The sequence below is a fragment of the Salvelinus namaycush genome, chromosome 41 (assembly GCF_016432855.1).
Source record: "Salvelinus namaycush isolate Seneca chromosome 41, SaNama_1.0, whole genome shotgun sequence".
NCBI classification, from domain to species: Eukaryota; Metazoa; Chordata; class Actinopteri; order Salmoniformes; family Salmonidae; genus Salvelinus; species Salvelinus namaycush.
In genome coordinates this window covers 4,141,965-4,161,109 of record NC_052347.1, presented here as the reverse complement: position 1 = coordinate 4,161,109, position 19,145 = coordinate 4,141,965, and the positions used below count along the sequence as shown (strand labels likewise).

General features: G+C 45.1%; 1 protein-coding gene across 2 annotated transcripts in view; it reads left to right on the top strand.

Annotated features, from left to right (window-relative positions):
* The window catches only part of LOC120034237 (junction plakoglobin-like), a 71,437-nt gene extending 52,612 nt beyond the window's left edge, over nucleotides 1-18,825 (top strand). For both annotated transcript variants that reach the window (XM_038980719.1, XM_038980720.1), the window contains exons 5-16: nucleotides 3,519-3,757; nucleotides 5,037-5,238; nucleotides 6,371-6,515; nucleotides 6,651-6,754; nucleotides 7,453-7,791; nucleotides 11,745-11,897; nucleotides 13,016-13,135; nucleotides 13,304-13,454; nucleotides 14,315-14,436; nucleotides 15,178-15,220; nucleotides 17,203-17,346; nucleotides 17,604-18,825. In XM_038980719.1, coding sequence (XP_038836647.1) covers nucleotides 3,519-3,757; nucleotides 5,037-5,238; nucleotides 6,371-6,515; nucleotides 6,651-6,754; nucleotides 7,453-7,791; nucleotides 11,745-11,897; nucleotides 13,016-13,135; nucleotides 13,304-13,454; nucleotides 14,315-14,436; nucleotides 15,178-15,220; nucleotides 17,203-17,339 — 1,755 coding nt within the window. In that variant the 3' untranslated portion in view covers nucleotides 17,340-17,346; nucleotides 17,604-18,825. The remainder of the gene's footprint in view (nucleotides 1-3,518; nucleotides 3,758-5,036; nucleotides 5,239-6,370; nucleotides 6,516-6,650; nucleotides 6,755-7,452; nucleotides 7,792-11,744; nucleotides 11,898-13,015; nucleotides 13,136-13,303; nucleotides 13,455-14,314; nucleotides 14,437-15,177; nucleotides 15,221-17,202; nucleotides 17,347-17,603) is intronic.
* Nucleotides 18,826-19,145: the final 320 nt, after the last annotated feature.

Genomic DNA, 19,145 nt, shown 5'->3' with positions numbered 1-19,145 from the left:
AGACCATTCAATTTATTTTCTACATCCATATTTCTCTGCCTGCAAGCTGCTGATGAGCTGGTTGCTGACGTGCTATTCCTGGGGCTGGCGAGCTGGCTGCTGACGGGCTGGTCCTGGGGCTGGCTGAGGGTCAATCTCATCCTCTTCTTCCAACTCACTGTCAGACTCCGAATTGACAGAGACATAATATTCTGAAAATACTTCATCTTTCAAAGTGGAAGACGTTTCTTCCACACTAGCTTCTCTCTCTGCAAAGCAAATGGCTAAGGCCCTCTGAGCAGAGATTCTTTTTGTTATACTGATTGATTGTGGTAAGGAGCCACACATGCAAAGCTATTTATTTGTTGTGTCCCTCCCCCAATTTGCACTTGGCTGTGGTAGAGTGTGTATCGAAAAAATAATGTATTGTAATAACATTGTGCAGGTACTCGCAAGACATTGTGTAGTTTCACACACTACAAAGGGTAAAGAGTGCAAGAAAAGCGGGAGACAGGGAGAAAGACAGACAGGTTCTTGGTGCTATGTTGAAACAGCAGGCTCAGGGAGGAGGAAGACAGAGTGAAGGCACACAGCAAAACGTTTTGTTTACATTTTTACTTGTTTTCACCTACAAACACACTTTTACACACTTTTATTACCCTCGGGTCCAGTGGACCCGAACACCACATATGTAATACACATTTGTAGGGGGATGCACAGTGTGCACTCAATGAAAATGTGTTCTTTTACATGTTCTTCACAGAAAATGAGCCAAGGCTAATGAATCTCTGGTTGAAAAAAATATTCATTGTATGATTTTTCTTTTAGTAAACATTGAAAATGGGTCAACGGACCCGAACACCACACAAGGGTTAATATGAGCAGCTGTGAAATAAATATAAAAACACTTGTTTCATTCCACGCGTCAAACACTGTTTGAGGAGCACGCTATCGCTGCCCGACAGGAGATATTCCGCCCAAACTCTAAATACCATGGGCTCTCAAACCTTGTTCCTGCAGCTACCCAGTGCTTAATTTGGGAAACCAAGCGAAATCTGTTCGGGAACATCAATAGTAACGTCTTTTTGCAACAAAACAACTGTTGACAGCCCGTCTGCGTGCCCAAGAAAGGATAAAGGAGGGAGAGGAGGGGATGGAAATGCATGGTGGTGAGATATTCTGTATAGCTGAAGGTAATGTGACTCTCAATTAATTATGAAAATATTTGTAAAAAAATCCCTATTACGAGGCTATTCAAAATCAAATACAAATTCACTAATTGTAGGCTAACTGTAAGCCGTCCTGCACAAACAATGAACCAACAGCATCGCCTAGGCCTGGCTATATGTTCTCTCGTGGATATACATTTTGGAGAGTAGCATAAGGTAACCAGTCCATCCAGTATGTATAATAATACAGTCCACACTCAAAGGCCATTACACAAATTTGGTTACTTTTGGAGCGTAGGCTAGAACAATTACATACCAAGACGTCTTAAATCAGTGTTTTTTTAATGTTTTTCTGCCATGCGTAATAGGCTGTGTGTTGTACAGCCATCATCATTTTAATTTCGTTTTTTTTTTCTGGCTTGGGCTCATAAGCCTATGCATAAGCTTTAATATGCGTGAGTGTTTCGAATGAATCATCACCTGTCCATTTCGTTGCGTTAGGCTTTGAAACAGCATCCACGACAACCACGTTAACACTGTTTCAACTTGCTGTTGAACTTCTCTCTTCGTATTAATCATCACAGTGAGGTGACTTTTAACGTATGATAGGCCAACTGATTTGATGATAAGTATTTGATGTGTTTCTTTCCAAGCATTTTCATGGATGTCAGAGTGGTTAGAGGGAAAATAGAGGCCTGAGTACCAGGCCATTAGGTCCTGATGGTAGTTAGCAAATTGGGTACTACCAAAGCATGTCCAGAGGGCATAAAATGAGATTACTGTGACTCAACAGTCACATGGAATTTGACTGTGGTCACGACTCATGACTGCCTGTGTGGCGATAACATGGTCACTGCAACAGCCCAAGTCCACTCACGGATTTCACAATGAGGCCAATGGTGACAGTTACAGAGTTTAATAGCTGTGATAGAGAAAACTGAGGATGGATCAACAACATTGTAGTTGCTCCACAATACTAACCGAATTGACAAAGTGAAAAGAAGGGAGCCTATACAGAATACAAATATTCCAAAACATGCATCCTGTTTACAACAAGGCACTAGAGTAATACTGCAAAAAATGTGTCAATGTTATGTTTGGGGCAAATCCAATACAACACATTACTGAGTACCAATCTCCATATTTTCAAGCATAGTGGTGACTGCATCATGTTATGGGTACGCTTGTAATCGTTAAGGACTGGAGAGTTTTTCAGGATAAAAAATAAACAGAATGGCGCTAAGCACAGGCAAAATCCTAAAGTAAAACCTGGTTCAGTCTGCCTTCCACCAGACACTGGGAGATGAATTCACAGTTCATCAGGACAATAACCTAAAACACAAGGCCAAATCTACACTGGAGTTGCTTACCAAGAAGACAGTGAATGTTCCTGAGTGGCCGAGTTACAGTTTTGATTTAAATCTATGGCAAGATCTGAAAATGGTTGTCTAAGTACCATGATCAACAACCAATTTGAGCTTGAAGAATTTTGAAAATAATAATGGGCAAATGTTGCACGTTCCAGGTTTGGAAAGCTCTTAGAGACTTACCCAGAAAGACTCACAGCTATAATTGCTGCCAAAGGTGCTTCTAGAAAGTATGTAAATGAGATATTTCTGTATTTCATTTTCAATAAATGTGCAAACATTTCTAAAAACATGTTTCCACTTTGTCATTAAGGGGTATTGTGTGTAGATAGGTGAGAAAAATGTTTATTTAATCAATGTTTAATTCAGGCCATAACACAACAAAATGTGGAATAAGTCAAGGGGTATGAATATTTTCTGAAGGCACTGTATCTCTTGTACTATAGAAGTACCATTATGTCCTTAATAGTGACATTGACGCTGTCACTGTTGTGTGCTGTCCCTCCTCACACTTGAGCACCGTCCTACTGACTAGCATTGCTCCAGTTCCATGCTTGACTAGCTCCTAGCGCTCTGTGGCTGCTTGTCAAGGTCGTGACTGAGCCAGTTCGATTGGACACAGATTAGGACTACCCCAGAAACAAATCCTCTATAGGTTTATATTGTCATTTAACATCATTTCAGCTGTCCTTAAAGGATTCAGTGTACAACATTGCTTGTGTTGAAGCCGTGTTCTGATTATGATTGAAAGTCATGATGAACCCTAGTCCTTCTCTGTCTTCTACTCACAGTTCAAACTCAAGGCGTGGTCTGTTCCTGAATCTTGTTATCAATGCCTATGTTCAATGAACCAATGAATTGCTGAAGTGCAACGTTTGAATACAGCTATGCCTTAAAGCCATGACCCTAAAGAAATGTGCAGACCTAACAATGGGTCCCAACCCAATGCCACCATTTTGCATGCACAGAAATGGAGAATTAGGCATCGTCTCATTCCCCACAGGTGGTGGTCAACAAGGCGGCCATGATCGTGAACCAGCTGACGCGGAAAGAGGCGTCTCGACGGGTGCTGATGCAGTCCCCCCAGATGGTGGCGGCGGTGGTGCGGGCCATGCAGAACACGGGAGACATGGAGACAGCCCGTTGTGCTGCCAGCGTCCTCCACAGCCTGTCCCACCAGAGAGAGGGCCTGCTCGCCATCTTCAAGTCCGGGGGCGTCCCCGCCCTTGTCCGCATGCTCAGGTAGGAGAGGAGGGATGGATTAGTGGGTGGATGGATGGATGTTGAGGGGTAGATGGGAGTGGATAGATGGAGGGAGGGAAGTATCGACAGATGTTTGGATAGATTGTTGGTAAATGATTTGATGTGAAGGAGTAGGTATGGATGGATGGGTGGATAGAAGTATCGACAGATGTTTGGATAGATTGTTGGTAAATGGTTTGATGTGAAGGAGTAGGTATGGATCGTAGATCGAAGGATCGGTAGATGTTTGGATACTTTTATGGTTAAAGTGAAGAATGGACTGGTTGGGGTGAATAGGCATGGATGGATGGATGGATGGATGGATGGATGGATGGATGGATGGATGGATGGATGGATGGATGGATGGATGGATGGATGGATAGTGATGGATTTATATTTTTATAGGTATTGTAGGTTGGTGGTTTGATTTTGGAGTGAATTAGTGAAATATAGAGAGAGAAAAAGCAAGGGGGTGAAAGAGAGAAAAATATATACTTGTCAGATGGAATTCAGTGTTAGAAATAAAGTGATTTAGGCACGCACTGTTCTGGCCTGTCTCTGCATCTGCAATTGTGTACGTGCTGTGTGTGCTAATTTGTGCGTGTGTGTGTGCTTGCATGTATGCAAGCATATGCGTGTGTGTGTGCGTGCATACATGCTTATGTGTGTGTATCCCCACCACCATGTCCACTACTGCCTGCAGGCTAAGATATTAGCATATCACATTATTACCCATCAGAAATGAGGTGTCATGCTGTGCTCATTAACTTGGCCAAACTGGTCTGCACATCATTTCAACCTGACCACCAGGCTCATTTTAACCTCACGATAAGTGGCGGCCATTTTACATAGTCATTTCTCAGGCAGAGTCCCTTTATCTCTGTTCACACAGTATAAACCCTGTATAACAGTCTAGGGGGCATTAGACAGAAACTAAATCAAGACATTTAATTTATTCAGAAACATAATTCAGATAAATACAAACGGAAAAACCTACCTGTACAAGACTGTCAAATAGGGACTTAGATGCAGATTCACGATAGAAAAATATGAGCGTTTTAATGATACAAAGAGCAGCAAGGGCAATTTTTTTTTAGCAAATTAAATTCAGAGGGAACTAATTGGGAAAAGAAAGGTCATGCTAATTTCTCTCATACCTCCTTCTCTTCCTCTGCTCTCCTCTTCCTCTCTCTTTTTCTCAACCTACTCTCCCTATTTCCCTCCCTCTCCCCTCCCTCCACTCTCCTCTTACCTCCCCCTCCCTCTCCTCTTCCCTCAGTTCTCCCATGGAGTCAGTGCTGTTCTATGCTATCACCACCCTCCACAACATGCTACTGCACCAGGAGGGAGCCAAGATGGCGGTGCGCCTGGCCGACGGCCTGCAGAGGATGGTGCCCCTGCTGAAGAAGAGCAACCCCAAGTTCCTGGCCATCACCACTGACTGCCTGCAGCTGCTCTCCTACGGAAACCAGGAGAGCAAGGTGTGTGGTGGGGGGGGTCTTTGGCGTGTATGTGTGCGGATAATGCTTGAGCCATCATATTTGGCATAGTGGTATTGGCACGGACTACCTGCATCTTCACTGCAGCCAGGGGAGTGTGTGTGTGTGTGTATGTGTGTTGTGGTGTTTAATTTCTTTACTATCAATTGAGGAGAGACAAATTTATCATACAAGTCAGAGTTATACTTCAACTAAATCTTTATTCACTTATTAGTAAGAGAGCAGGTCAATACAACACACACATATAAAGTGAATCGATTGAGTGCTCGTTACGTTAATGATGACTGGTCGACGAATCACCCTCAGATGATTCGTTGAGAGCCCCGAGACAAAGGTACAAAGATCTTTTATAGCCAAGATACACCCCCTTCAGGCTACATGACAAACAACAGATGTATGGAATGGGTCACAAGGTTAAGACTAGTATGAAAGATACTTAGAATTCACAGCAGACAGTATCTGAATGTGTAGAGTCCAGGGTCTGGCCCTGGAGTCATCTCTCCCTGGTACCTTATAGAACAGAAACATTAAGTCATGCTCTGGAATGCGGTATCACCCAAAGACATCATAAATCTTCCAGAGGCCCATCCTCAGGATAACACACACAGATGAGAGTTCTAACAACCCGTTATTCTGTTGCATTAAACAACCCTTTGATGCAATTACAGCATTATAACATAATCTTGCAATTTTGCTCTCACTCTGTGTGTGTGTGGTGTGTGGTGTGTGGTGTGTGGTTGCAGGTCTGGATTATGCGTGATCCCTTTTAGTGCCACCGCAGGAGAGCAAGGGTGTATATGCACGTGATGTGTGTGTGTGTGTACATGCACACACACAAGCACTCACACACTGTACATGTCCTTACCACTGGCTGCTTGCAGCTGCATTGGTGCAGCAAATGTAAAACCCTGTATGGGGTTAGTAATGTACCCTCTATTGCATCAGTAATACACTGAACATTAAGTGAATAGAATTAAATCAAATACACATACTGCTATTAATACTCTGACAATCACATGCGAGACAATTCATAATGCAAAGTAATGTAATGTCCAAACTCTGTAACGATATTTCATTGTATATGACAGTGTGTTTTCATTGTTATTCCTCTCAGCTTATCATCCTAGCTAACGGGGGCCCTGACGGGCTGGTCTTCATCATGAGGAACTATAATTATGAGAAACTGCTGTGGACCACCAGCCGTGTGCTCAAAGTTCTCTCAGTGTGCCCTAGCAACAAGCCCGCCATAGTGGAAGCTGGTGAGTGTGTGTGTGTTTTTGGGGAGGGTGTGTGTTATGTGTGTGTTCGTACATATGTGTGTGTCTGTGCGTGTGTTTGTTATCTCATCCTTACCATAAAAGAGCCATTTAACCTCCCCTCTCTCATCCTTGCAGGGGGCATGCAAGCCCTGGGACAGCACCTGACTGGCTCCAGCCAGCGCCTCACACAGAACTGCCTCTGGACCCTGAGGAACCTGTCTGATGCTGCCACTAAACAGGTAAGAGGTCAGGAGTCCATTTTGAATCCGCAGAGACCGTACCATAGAGTAATACAGAGATAGTACAGAGTTTATGAAGACCAATGACTATATATATTAATGAACAAAGCCATCGATCACGTGACAGTATGTATTCCTATGTGAAGACTCTATAGCGCATTGAAACCAAATTAAGTCGGTTAAGATTGCGCCTCATGGAGATGTAACATGCACAGTTTGAGCTAATTCAGGAAGTGACGTTGCAGGCTAGCTCAGTGCTGCCCGCTTTCATTGAGTAAATCAAGTTGAAGGCCGACCAGGGTACGGCAGGCTGCCATTCGCAAACTAAATTCTTCTGTGTGCGATTTTCAAATAATCGGTTCAAGGACATACTGTACATCTTGTGTGTTAGAAAAACAGTTGTTGGTACCATGATTGTCTTCAAAACATTAATTTATTTTGATGAAGACGGACCGCGAAGATTGCCATTTTTCCATTCTCTATAATGGGAGATCCTGTTTTCTCCCGCGATCGGCCTTGAACTTCTGTGGCTTCAATGAGGCAGTCGTTCTCCCCTGTTAAAGACAGTACCATCGAGTTCCACAGAGACAGTAACATAGTTGGAGTTCTATAGTAAAACATATAATGAACAAACAAAGACAAATCTAGAATTCTCAAACCCCGCCTCTCTTCCTACCTCCCCCGTTCTCTGTCTGTAGGAGGGTCTGGACGGCCTGCTGCAGGTGTTAGTGGGACAGCTGGGTTCGGATGATGTCAACATGCTAACGTGCGCCACAGGGATCCTGTCCAACCTCACCTGCAACAACTCCCGCAACAAGGCCCTGGTCACGCAGTGCGGCGGCGTCGAGGCGCTCATCCACGCCGTGCTGCGGGCCGGAGAAAAGGAGGACGTGGCCGAGCCCGCCGTCTGCGCCCTGCGCCACCTGACGTCACGCCACCAGGACGCCGAGCTGGCCCAGAATGCTGTACGGCTGCATTATGGTATTCCTGCCATTGTCAAGCTGCTGGGGCAGCCCCACTACTGGCCTGTGGTGAAGGTGAGGGGGGAGATGGGGAGATAGTTGGTTGGGGAGGGGATGGGAGTGGGGAAGAGCTGAGAAAAAGGTAAACTGTGCTTTTTTTGTCTGGCTCGTTGTTTTGTCTGGCTGGAAGCTCAATTACTGAACTGTGGTTAAGTTGAAGGTGAGGGGTGAAGGATCAAAGAGTTTGCAGGCTGGTTGTGGTTGTTTTGTCTGGCTTGAGGGTTCAGTTGTTTTGTTCGGCTGGCTGCTTTGTCTTTGTGATTATTTTGTTTACCTAAATAACTGGTTGTGGTACATCCATTTGTCTACATGTCTATATCCAGCAGCTGCAGTCAGTCTTTAATGATTCCTTATTTAACGGGCGCTTGAGTGAGGTTAAAATCATTGCATACAGCCACCACTCATTGTCCCCTTCTTTGCAATGCATGATGCACTGTACATATGCATTTTCTTTGAGGCTTTAATTGGAAACAACATGGCGGTACTATATAGGGCTCTATTTCATTTGCATTGCGGAAGTTCAGCTTTACAGCGTGGTTGAATGTTTAGTGGAGACTTTAGTCATAGTGAACACTGCATATGTCGGCCCAATCGGAAATTACCTTAACATTTCTATTGCGGAATCTGTAACACTTCAGCATTAGAGATTGAATAGAGCCCTTCATTTAGTTGGAAGTGTCGTTTGAAGTAGTACTTTAATGAAGAATTAAAGCAGGTTTGGAGAGAGTGAGACCTGCATAGGGGAAGAAGTTGTTCACTATGTGAGATGTAGTGCAGGCAGGGTTCTGGGCTGTACCCCGAGGCAGGGCACAGGGCGTACCTCCCATAATCCTGCTGGGACAACACCCGCTGGCTCCCACTGTCACCTCTGGCTTTTTGTATTTGTTTTGGAGAAAACGAGGGAGGGAGGGAGGGAGGGAGGGAGGGAGGGAGGGAGGGAGGGAGGGAGGGAAAATACACAAAGATTAAGTAAGATAGACATGGCTGAGAGAGAGAGAGAGAGAGAGAGAGAGAGAGAGAGAGAGAGAGAGAGAGAGAGAGAGAGAGAGAGAGAGAGAGAGAGAGAGAGAGAGAGAGAGAGAGAGAGAGAGAGAGAGAGAGAGAGAGAGAGAGAGAGAGAGAGAGAGAGAGAGAGAGAGAGAGAGAGAGAGAGAGAGAGAGAGAGAGAGAGAGAGAGAGAGAGAGAGAGAGAGAGAGAGAGAGAGAGAGAGAGAGAGAGAGAGAGAGACTCTCTCGAGTGTAGTATGCTTCACACAACAATGTCACTGTGAAACAAGGATAACATCATCTGGGAATTGCAAGGCCGTCGCTGTCATTTTTTTTTGCTGCAATGAAAACAAGATTGGTTGGATTCTTCCCTGAATTCAGTGGCTACCTTAGGAATTTATATCAATGTGTTATTGTTTCATCAGGGAATAATGCACACCCATCTTTGACAGCAGGTAGATTTAAAGACAGCAAGTTAGTTACATGCTCAACTTGCCAGAATAAGCGAACGAAGTAAATCATGCTAAAATGTCAGCCTAGTATGAGGGTAAACCAATATCTAACATTATTAGCTATGCTATTGATATACAGTAGATATATTCAGATGATAGTAGGCATAACAGTAATATCAATAGTAATACAGAATAGCAATAGTTGGATACCAGTTATAGTAATATCAATGGTACATTATCATTGTTTAAAAATATCACCTACCAGTTAATGTCATCTTTGCTTTATGATTGGTAGTTTTCCTCTCTTATGATCTAGACAGTCAACTAGTATAATAAGAAATGTTAGGTTCCCTTCCCCCTCCAAGCCCGTGCTTCAGTGTCTGATCGCTGATTGGTTTCGAGATGCTCCTCTGATTCGCTCCGAGCAAGCAGCATCCGTGAAGCACGCTTGAATTCATGCCCATCGGATCAGAACCCTTCAATGGTCGAGTGTGCTTGTGTGTCTTGCTGTCCTGCTCTGTTCCCATGGGCACTGGTCCACAAGAATGACCCTTTGTTTTTACCCCGATGTGCACTAGCCTCTCTGTGTGTCGTGGTTGTGTCCCAATAGTCCATCGAGGTGTTCTTTCCTTGTGTCCTTTCCTTCAATTCTGATCTGAAAGTATTTGATGAGTGAGTGAAAGCACTATGGTAGGCAGCTATCTAAGCTATCTAGTCTTTTCTACCTGTCATTGGTCTTAAAGGACAGAGGGAAGTAATCAATTTAAGAGTATTTGTACTCTCTGTGTGTGCATGTAGGCCTATGCATGTACACTTGACAAGTGGCCATGTGTGTCTTCATGACTCCAGTGACACATGTCCCCCATCTGTAGCACCAGGTTAACATTGACGTCTCTCGTCCTCTACTCCAAATGAAAGAAAGGTGTTGTGGTTTTCTAAGGCCTATTGGCAGCCAGCTATCCATGTATTGGCACCTTGTTCCCGATTACTTGACCATGTATACAACTCTTCCCATTTGGGGGATATTAGGCTTTTTGAGTTCATTAGCTCTGATTGACTAGTATTTAGTTCCCACACAAAGGACATGAATGACACACACACTCTGCGCTCTCCCTCACACACGCACAGACACTCTGCTCTCTCCCTCACACACACACACACACACACTGCTCTCTCCCTCCCTCCCTCCCACACACACACACACACACACACACACACACACACACACACACACACACACACACACACACACACACACACACACACACACACACACAATGTCTCTCTCTCTCCCTCTCACACACACACACACACACACACACACACACACACACACACACACACACTGCTCTCTCCATTACACACACACTCCTCTATCTCTGCCTCCTTCTGCTCTACGTCAGCCAGAAGGTCTCTCTGCACCAAGCTGTGCCTAATCACTCATTTACACCTTCTGAATTTAAATCTCATACTGTGGCAGAGAGTGTGTGTGTGTGTGTGTGTGTGTGTGTGTGTGTGTGTGTGTGTGTGTGTGTGTGTGTGTGTGTGTGTGTGTGTGTGTGTGTGTGTGTGTGTGTGTGTGTGTGTGTGTGTGTGCGTGCGTGCGTGTGCGTATATGTGTGTGTGTGCGTGTGCGTATATGTGTGTGTGTGTGTGTATATGTGTATGTGTGTGCTTGTCCAAACTCATATGGATAAGCAGAGAGAGCCATATAAATATTTACCTGGGAATGCTGGAATGCACTCGTGTGTATGTTCATCTGTGACTGCGTACACATACATGTCTGTGCCTAAGCGGGATTTAATCATTCAATTACAGTCTGAATTAGCCAATCGTTCCGCCCTCTCCCTCTCTCTTTCTCTCAGTGCGGTACGGAGGCAGATGCTACGAGCCATGCCTGAATTTTCCTCTTGATCTGCACTCCTCATTGACAGACAGCAGGGAATGTGTGTGTGTGTGTGTGTATGTGTGCACATGTGTGTGTGTGTGTGTGGAGAATTAGGCAACCCGATCACCATCACAGCACACGCCAGTGGAGGATTCTCAATCCAGCCGGAGCTCTTTTAATAAAGGGGATATTGTTATTTTATGATGTGAATTGAATGATGAGGTTTTTAGAAGGGGACTTTATATAAGATGTTATTGGCCCCTGTTGGGGCTAGGGGTCGGGGTATGTGAAATGGGAGGAAACATCAGAGGACAGGGCAGGGTTATGGTAAGCCAGACCATCATATCAGGAGATGGCATCTCACGTTCTGCTAAATGTGACTGCAGTTACATTGCCGCAGCGTGCATCGCTTGCACAGTCGCACATAAAGGTGTATATCTTAGGGTACGTATGCGTTCTTTCACATGAGCGCCACACTGCAGTGCCGAGTCCTTAATAGCTGTATGCTTTCATACATGCACTCTCATAGTCATGCAGTATATCATGTATTTGTGGATAAGGTATTGTAGCAGTAACAGAGATTATATTGATGCTTTTTCCATACAGCTGCGTTCAACCCGCCTCCCCTCTCTTTCCCATAGGCCACGGTTGGTCTGATCCGTAACCTGGCGCTGTGCCCAGTCAATCAGTCCCCACTGAGGGATGCTGGAGCCATCCCCCGATTGGTCAACCTGCTGCTGAAGGCTCACCAGGACACCCAGAGACACGCCTCCAGTTCTCAGCAGACGTACCAGGTCAGCCGCGACGCCATTCAACACATAAGACTCACTATCACAGGAATGACACTGTCACAATCCATGACGATCGAAGTTATGTCACCTTCACCACAAATATGCAAGTCACTCACAGTTACAGCACTTACACAGGAGGGAGTCGCCTCCTTTGCAACCCACATACCACGGACGAATCCACTCCGTTACATGCCAGCCGTATCACACAATCACCTCAGCCAAATACACAATTCAAATACATTGAGGCACCCAAGGCAACATTCTTTCAACACTTCTGCACATCAAATCACACAAATTCCAAGACCGCATTCTCTGTGTTTGAAACAGTTCCTCACACTGTAAAACGAGTGGGTTGTATTTCAGACTCAGCAAAGGGGTGCAATGCGTCACACAGGGGTCCCAGCAGGATAGTCCAGTGGTCAACACCATGCCACAGCTCCAGCACACGCCCCATTCCAGACCTCTCCAACCCAGTGTATGCCAGTTGGCCTATAGGGAGACCCAGTGGCAGAGATCCATTTCAGTCCACTGGCCCACTTTGAACTCTGAGCTGCACAACAATACTCACACGTATAGACAGAGAGCTGTGGTTTGAGGGGAAATAAGAAATGTAGGCTGAGTTTGTGAGAGACGACCAGGGAGTTTTTCACTAATTCTCAGCAGAAGGTTGCAGACATATGCCCCCCACCTGTTTCGGGTTTTCACCTGTCAGCTTTTTCCGGCAAGCCAAAAAGGATTACTAAGCACAACAGGCCCATTCCCCTTGCTCGTTGTCTGTAAATGGTTTACTTAAACATGAGGCAGGATACATACACACACACACACACCAATACACCCTCTCAAGTCTATTAATCATTTTACAGGGTTTTGAAGCCATTGGGATACAGTCCTCTCTGAGTGTCAAAGTGAATGGCGCCCAGGTGTTGTATTGTTAAGATTGTCAAACCAGCTTACATTAAGTAGATCAGACACACACACACACACACACACACACACACACAATGTTAAGTGCTGAAAACAAACCCATACATCAATGTTTCATCCCACAGAGGATTCCACAAAGTTACACATACTACACACACACACACACTTCCTAAATCTCTTCCCCACTCTCTTCCCAGGATGGTGTTCGTATGGAGGAGATAGTGGAGGGCTGTACAGGGGCCCTGCACATCCTGGCCAGAGACCCCGTCAACAGGGGAGAGATCGCCAGCATGCAGACCATCCCACTCTTTGTACAGGTTAACGTCTAACACACCAAACTCTCAGTTGGTGTTGTATGCACTTGTGTGAGAGAGAGAGAACGTAGGAAAGAGAGTGAAAACAAGTGAGTGTGTGTACTTGTGAATTTTTGGTGAATTTTAGCAGATGTGTCTGAGCTCTCCCTCCCTCTCTCCACCCGTCCGTAGCTGTTGTACTCGTATGTGGAGAATGTGAAGCGTGTGTCTGCGGGGGTGCTGTGTGAGCTGGCCCTGGACAAGCAGTCTGCGGAGATGATCGACGCAGAGGGAGCCTCCGCCCCGCTCATGGAGCTACTGCACTCCAGCAACGAGGGCATCGGTCAGTCTCTTCATAAACAGCAGCTTACGCTTTAGTGGATTTTATACAGCACTTGGACTCTTGGACTTTCAACGAACAATCAACTATATCTTGTTTAAAGACTTGGGCTTTCAAACCAGTCCCATATACTGTACATACAAATAGACACACACACACGTGACACTCCTACACTCTTAGAAAATAAAGGTGCTATCTAGAACCTAAAAGGGTTCTTCAGCTGTCCCCATAGGAGAACCCTTTGTAGAACCTTTTTTTGGTACTGGGTAGAACCCGTTTGGTTCCAGGTAGAACCCTTTTGAAATCCATGTAGAACCCTTTCCACAGAGGGTTCTACATGGAACCCAAAAGGGTTCTACCTGGAACCAAAAAGAGTTCTCCTATGGGGACAAACAAAGAATCCTTTTGGAAAACCTTTTTTCTAAGTGTACACACAAGTCTTCACAAACAAATACACCATAAGCTACACTTTCTTTATTTTATCTCTCTCTTTCTCTCGCGCTCTCTCTCTCTCACAAGCATATGCACACAAACCTCTTACAAACAAATATGACCTCTTTCTCTATCTCTCCCTGGGCTCTCTCCATCTCCTTTTAATAATGTGTGCTGACTAATCAAACATGACTCTCTGTCTCTTTAAATCTCTCTATATCTCTGCCTCCCACCTCTCTCTGCCCATCTCACTTTCTCAATGTTTCTCAATGTACCCCATTAGCATTTTGAGTACTCATCATAACTGTCATAGCATAGAGGCAATGACAAACAACCTCTTGATATCTCGTCCTTCTTCTCTCCCTCCCTCACCCACGCCCTCTTTCCCCCACTCCCTCTTTCCTTGTCTCTCCCCGACCTCTCCCTCACAGCCACCTATGCGGCAGCCGTTCTCTTCCGTATCTCGGAGGACAAGAGTTCTGACTACAGGAAGCGTGTGTCCGTGGAGCTCACCCACTCACTGTTCAAACACGACCCTGCGGCCTGGGAGATGGTAAGCCTCTGCCTCTGACACCGCCTATAGCCTGGGAGCGATCAGTACAAGGATCAGTGGTGGCTGGCCCTGTTTGAACACCTTTAAGGTTAATCTCCTTTGTCTTTAGGGGCTTGACTGGCCTCGACCCTTGGATTGCTTTAAACCAATCCAATATTTCTCAGGTCAGTCATTGCTTCAGGGAAGAACTGTAGCAAAATCTAAATACACACCACACCACGACACAATCGATACCACTCAGTAATCAATCTGTATGTTTACCTTTCATACTTGCATTACTATTAGAATGAATAACTCTGAACTAACTCTATCTAGTGTTTGTTCAAAACCTGCATGCCTAATGCGCTAAGTATCTCTGAGCCCCACACATCGCCACAGGCTCCCAAAGCTCATTGGATAACTACCACTATCGAGGCTCACCGATTGGATTAGTGGCAGATCTGGCCCAGGTGTTAATCAATCACACCGAGCCGCGGAACCTGCTGACTCATCAGGTTGTCAAGGGGAGAGGAGACAGGGAGGCCCAAAGCAAACAGGTCTACTGTTTACACTACATCCGCCATGAGGAAGTATCGAACTCCAAAGGGATAGATTTCCTGACTGAGCGTCGTTGGCACCAGGTGTAAAGTCAACGTCTGCAACTGTTGTTTTTTAGAAGGGGATCGGTAAAAGTATAGTGTTTTGAAGTTAAAATGGTACAGATTTACATTAATATTTCTCAATCGCTCTCTTTCTCTCCAGGCCCACAATGCTGTACCCATGCAAGCTGCATACTTGGCAGATGGTGAGTGTGGATGAGTCCTATCTTACAGTACAATACACCAATGTACACCACTATTGTATACTATGCTAGATTATAAACCAGGTGGTTCAAGCCCTGAATGCTGATTGGTTGAAAGCTGTGGTATATCAGACTGTATACCACAGGTATAACAAATATTTACTATTTACTGGTCTAATTGTGTTGGTAACCAGTTTATAATAGCACCTTGGGGGTTTGCGGTATATGGCCAATACACCACGGCTAATGCCTGTATCCAGGCACTCTGCGTTGCGTCGTCCGTAAGAACAGCCCATCGCCATGGTACATCAGCCACATACCACACCTCCTCAGGCCTTAATTGCAAACTGCAATGAACATCTTACATTACACTACTGCGTTTCACCAAAAAAAAGGCAAGAGCGAGATAGATCGCAGACCAGAAGAGAGAGAGGCAGAGATTGATTGACACACACGGATTGAAATGGATTGATACACACACACACACACACACACACACACACACACACACACACACACACACACACACACACACACACACACACACACACACCAGCGTCAGACCTCATTTAGGTTAAGTGCCACTTGATTGGTTTCCTGTTAGTGGCTGTGACGAGTGACAGTGGACTGTGTGTACCAGAGGGTGATCATTAAATCAACGTGCACGCAATGTCACAGCAAAGTCTGCCCTCATCTCACTAGTCACGCACACACACAAACACTTACTTGAACATGATTGGAAGAAAAAAAATCCAAAATAATTGAGTTTCTCTCTCGTATACACGCGTACACATACACACATACACAGTAGTGAGCATCAGAGAGGAGGAAAACGAGAGACATGTGTCTACAGAAAGCCGGAGCCAGGTCTTGTCCTTTTCCCCTCAGCAGTCCATCAGACCCCAGGGAATGTGGGGGACCCCTGCTGTTTATATAATGGACTCGGCCCCCTGGCCACACTGCGGAGAGTGTGGGTGTGTGTGCGTGCGTGCAGTCATGTCCATTCATGTGTGTGTGTGTTTCTCTCTGATGTGTCTGCTCCCTCCATGCCCTGGAGAGGGTGTCAGGGGGGGCTGGTTAGGGAGGGTGGAGGGGTGCTGTCATCTGGGATGGAATTAAATTCACAGAGGTATCTATCTATTTCCCCTCTGGTCACATTTCCATGTCATTTACATTTCCATTAACTGGCAATCTATCATCGTCAAGCGATCTCCCGCACTCTATCCCGCTCTCTCTCTCACACACACACACACGCTGCTGAGTTGACACACACTCTCTCTTTTCCACTGCTCGGCTAATGCTTCCTCCCTCCTTCCTGTGATTGCGTAACACTTCTCCTCTACAGAAAACACTGGCACTCTCTCTTTATCTGGTGAATTTATCTTTTGTTTTTTCCCCTAGCTCTATCGGTCACTACTTTATCTCTTTGCAGTCATACGGCGTCTTTCTCCAGCTAAGCTTAGGTCTCTGTCATATGTCCTCGTTGTGAATCTCCACTCTGTCTTCCTCTCCTCTCGTCCATCCCTCTCTCTGCACACAGTAAATCCTCCTCATCTCAATATCTTTAATTATAATTCTGAACTCTATCCCTCATATATCCCCCAGTGTGTGAATGTGCGTGCGTGTGTGTGTGTGTGTGTGTGTGTGTGTGTGTGTGTGTGTGTGTGTGGTACATTAGTCACCATTCGTCCTTTCGCTGCTGACGCTTAATCCATATTGCAGTGCTCACATTATTAAACAGGGTATGAAATAGCATTAATGGAATAGAATAGAGGTGAAGGTAAAGAGATTGTTATTCCTGTTCTTCTTTCCATCCGTCACAGGAAAACGTCTGCTGATGGGAGCAAAGCTCCTTTCTGACTGCCTGTCTAATAATTTGAATGCTTGCACACTGTCTGTCAGTGTCAATACACCAGATGAGCTTGACTCTCTGTTGGCCTGTGAATTCTATATTTCTCTCATCTCTCTCTCCCTCCTTTCCTCAGAGCTGGATGGAGGCTACCCCCCCTACGGCTACTCTGACCTGGGCATGGACGGGATGCCACTGGAAGCAGAGATGCATGAGCAGTACATGCCTGAGATGGCCTACGATCCCCGACAGGCCTACCCAGAGCCCCTCTAACACACAGGTCAGTGATATAGATGCATACTCTCTCTCACACACACACACACACACACACACACACACACACACACACACACACACACACACACACACACACACACACACGCCCAGAATGGCTGTAAAACACAGACAGCTCAGCTCTGTAGTTACATAGTCAATTGCATAGTACACACATGAATAACTCAACATACCATAATTGCAACATTTTAAGACCACATGAAACATGACTTATGTCTAAATAACTGCCTCTTTCCATTGAAGGCACAAAATGGAAGGAGTGAAATTGGCATGAACACCATGGAGGGACAGCTGAACGAGGATTTCACAAAGGGAAACTGCTATTTCATGGGGAGACATTGGCCAATCAGGGGCTGTTGTCAGAAAACACAAGAAAAATACAATTTTAAAAAACAATAACAAGAATTTAGTGTTCCTCAAAATGAGAAGTTGCTTTGTTACAGTTAATGTGGAGGGAAATTGAACTTTAACTTTTAGATGCTGTGTTGGTTTTAGACGTTTCCTTGCATATTTACCTTGCACATTATTTTACATTTTCGTCATGTGTATAATTTACATGGCGGTATGCAGAGCCACGTACAGTACTCCTCAACAATAACCAGTAACATTGAGTTCAGACAAGAAATCCTATCACGTAATGAGACCGGTGGCTAATTGGAATGGCAGCGGTCCCTGTACTGCCTATAACTGTCTATCCCCCCAGTCCAGTCCATGATCCAGACTGCTGCTGGGTCTGAGGTTCCAAGACAAGCACCCTCTCCCCCGAAGGTTTGTCCACAACCACTCTCTCCTAGTCGAGTGGTCTCCCAAGCACACTAAACCACGACTTCAGCTGGTGCGGTTGGTTCACCTCTGTTCCTGTGGACCAGTCTTGCTCACCAACAGTTACAGACACTCAACCGACACAGTATACATATGCATCGTGGACTAATACATTGTGCTTCAACATATAATGTGTGTACGATCCAAAACGTCATGTCTGGCAGGCCCGCACCCTTTTACAGCTACTACAACTGACGTTTCCTCAAAGCATGTACGTTGTTATGGAAGATGTTTTTTTCTGTCTTGATTTTTGGGGGGTTGGGGAGGGGGGGAGGAAGATGGGAGTGTGTTTTACTGAGGTAAGAGGCAGGGGATGTATGCCAAAGAGATTTATTTTGTGATGATGATAATCATATAGCTTTCTGTTTATTTTCTATTTTGATTGTGTGGGGGTTGTGTGGGGGGAAGCAGTAATCGTGAACCTGTTGTTTGTAGAGTGTGTGTTCCATAGCGACCCCGCTGCACATTCCTACCTTCCAAACGATAGAAAAGGCAAAGAGAAACGAGGGATGATAGAAGGATGATGTTGATAAGAGATGAGTATACCATATGAATGAAGGGGAAATTAACACTATGAATATGCATTTTTACAGAACATTTTTAGTTTGAAACTTTTTTTCAAATAAACAAACTATATTAACTAGCCTGTCTCCTGTGTATTTGTATGACTAATTGGATCTTATTTAGCCTTGAGGTCATTATTGCTTTCACTCACTGTCAGTCAAGCAAGGCCCGAACTCCAGCCTTTAAAACCACTGCAGGCTGGCGGTGAAGAATCCAAAGGAAACTCTGTCTCACAGCGCCCCCATGTGTCCCTAAGAGGCAGGAAATCTGCCCTCGCAGTACCACATTCGGGTTTCAAATAGCAATAACAACCCAAAGCTTATGATAAATATACTGATAACTAACCCCTATTCATCTGTGCATGTAACAGAGGGAGATCGTACCGGATAAACTCACCCA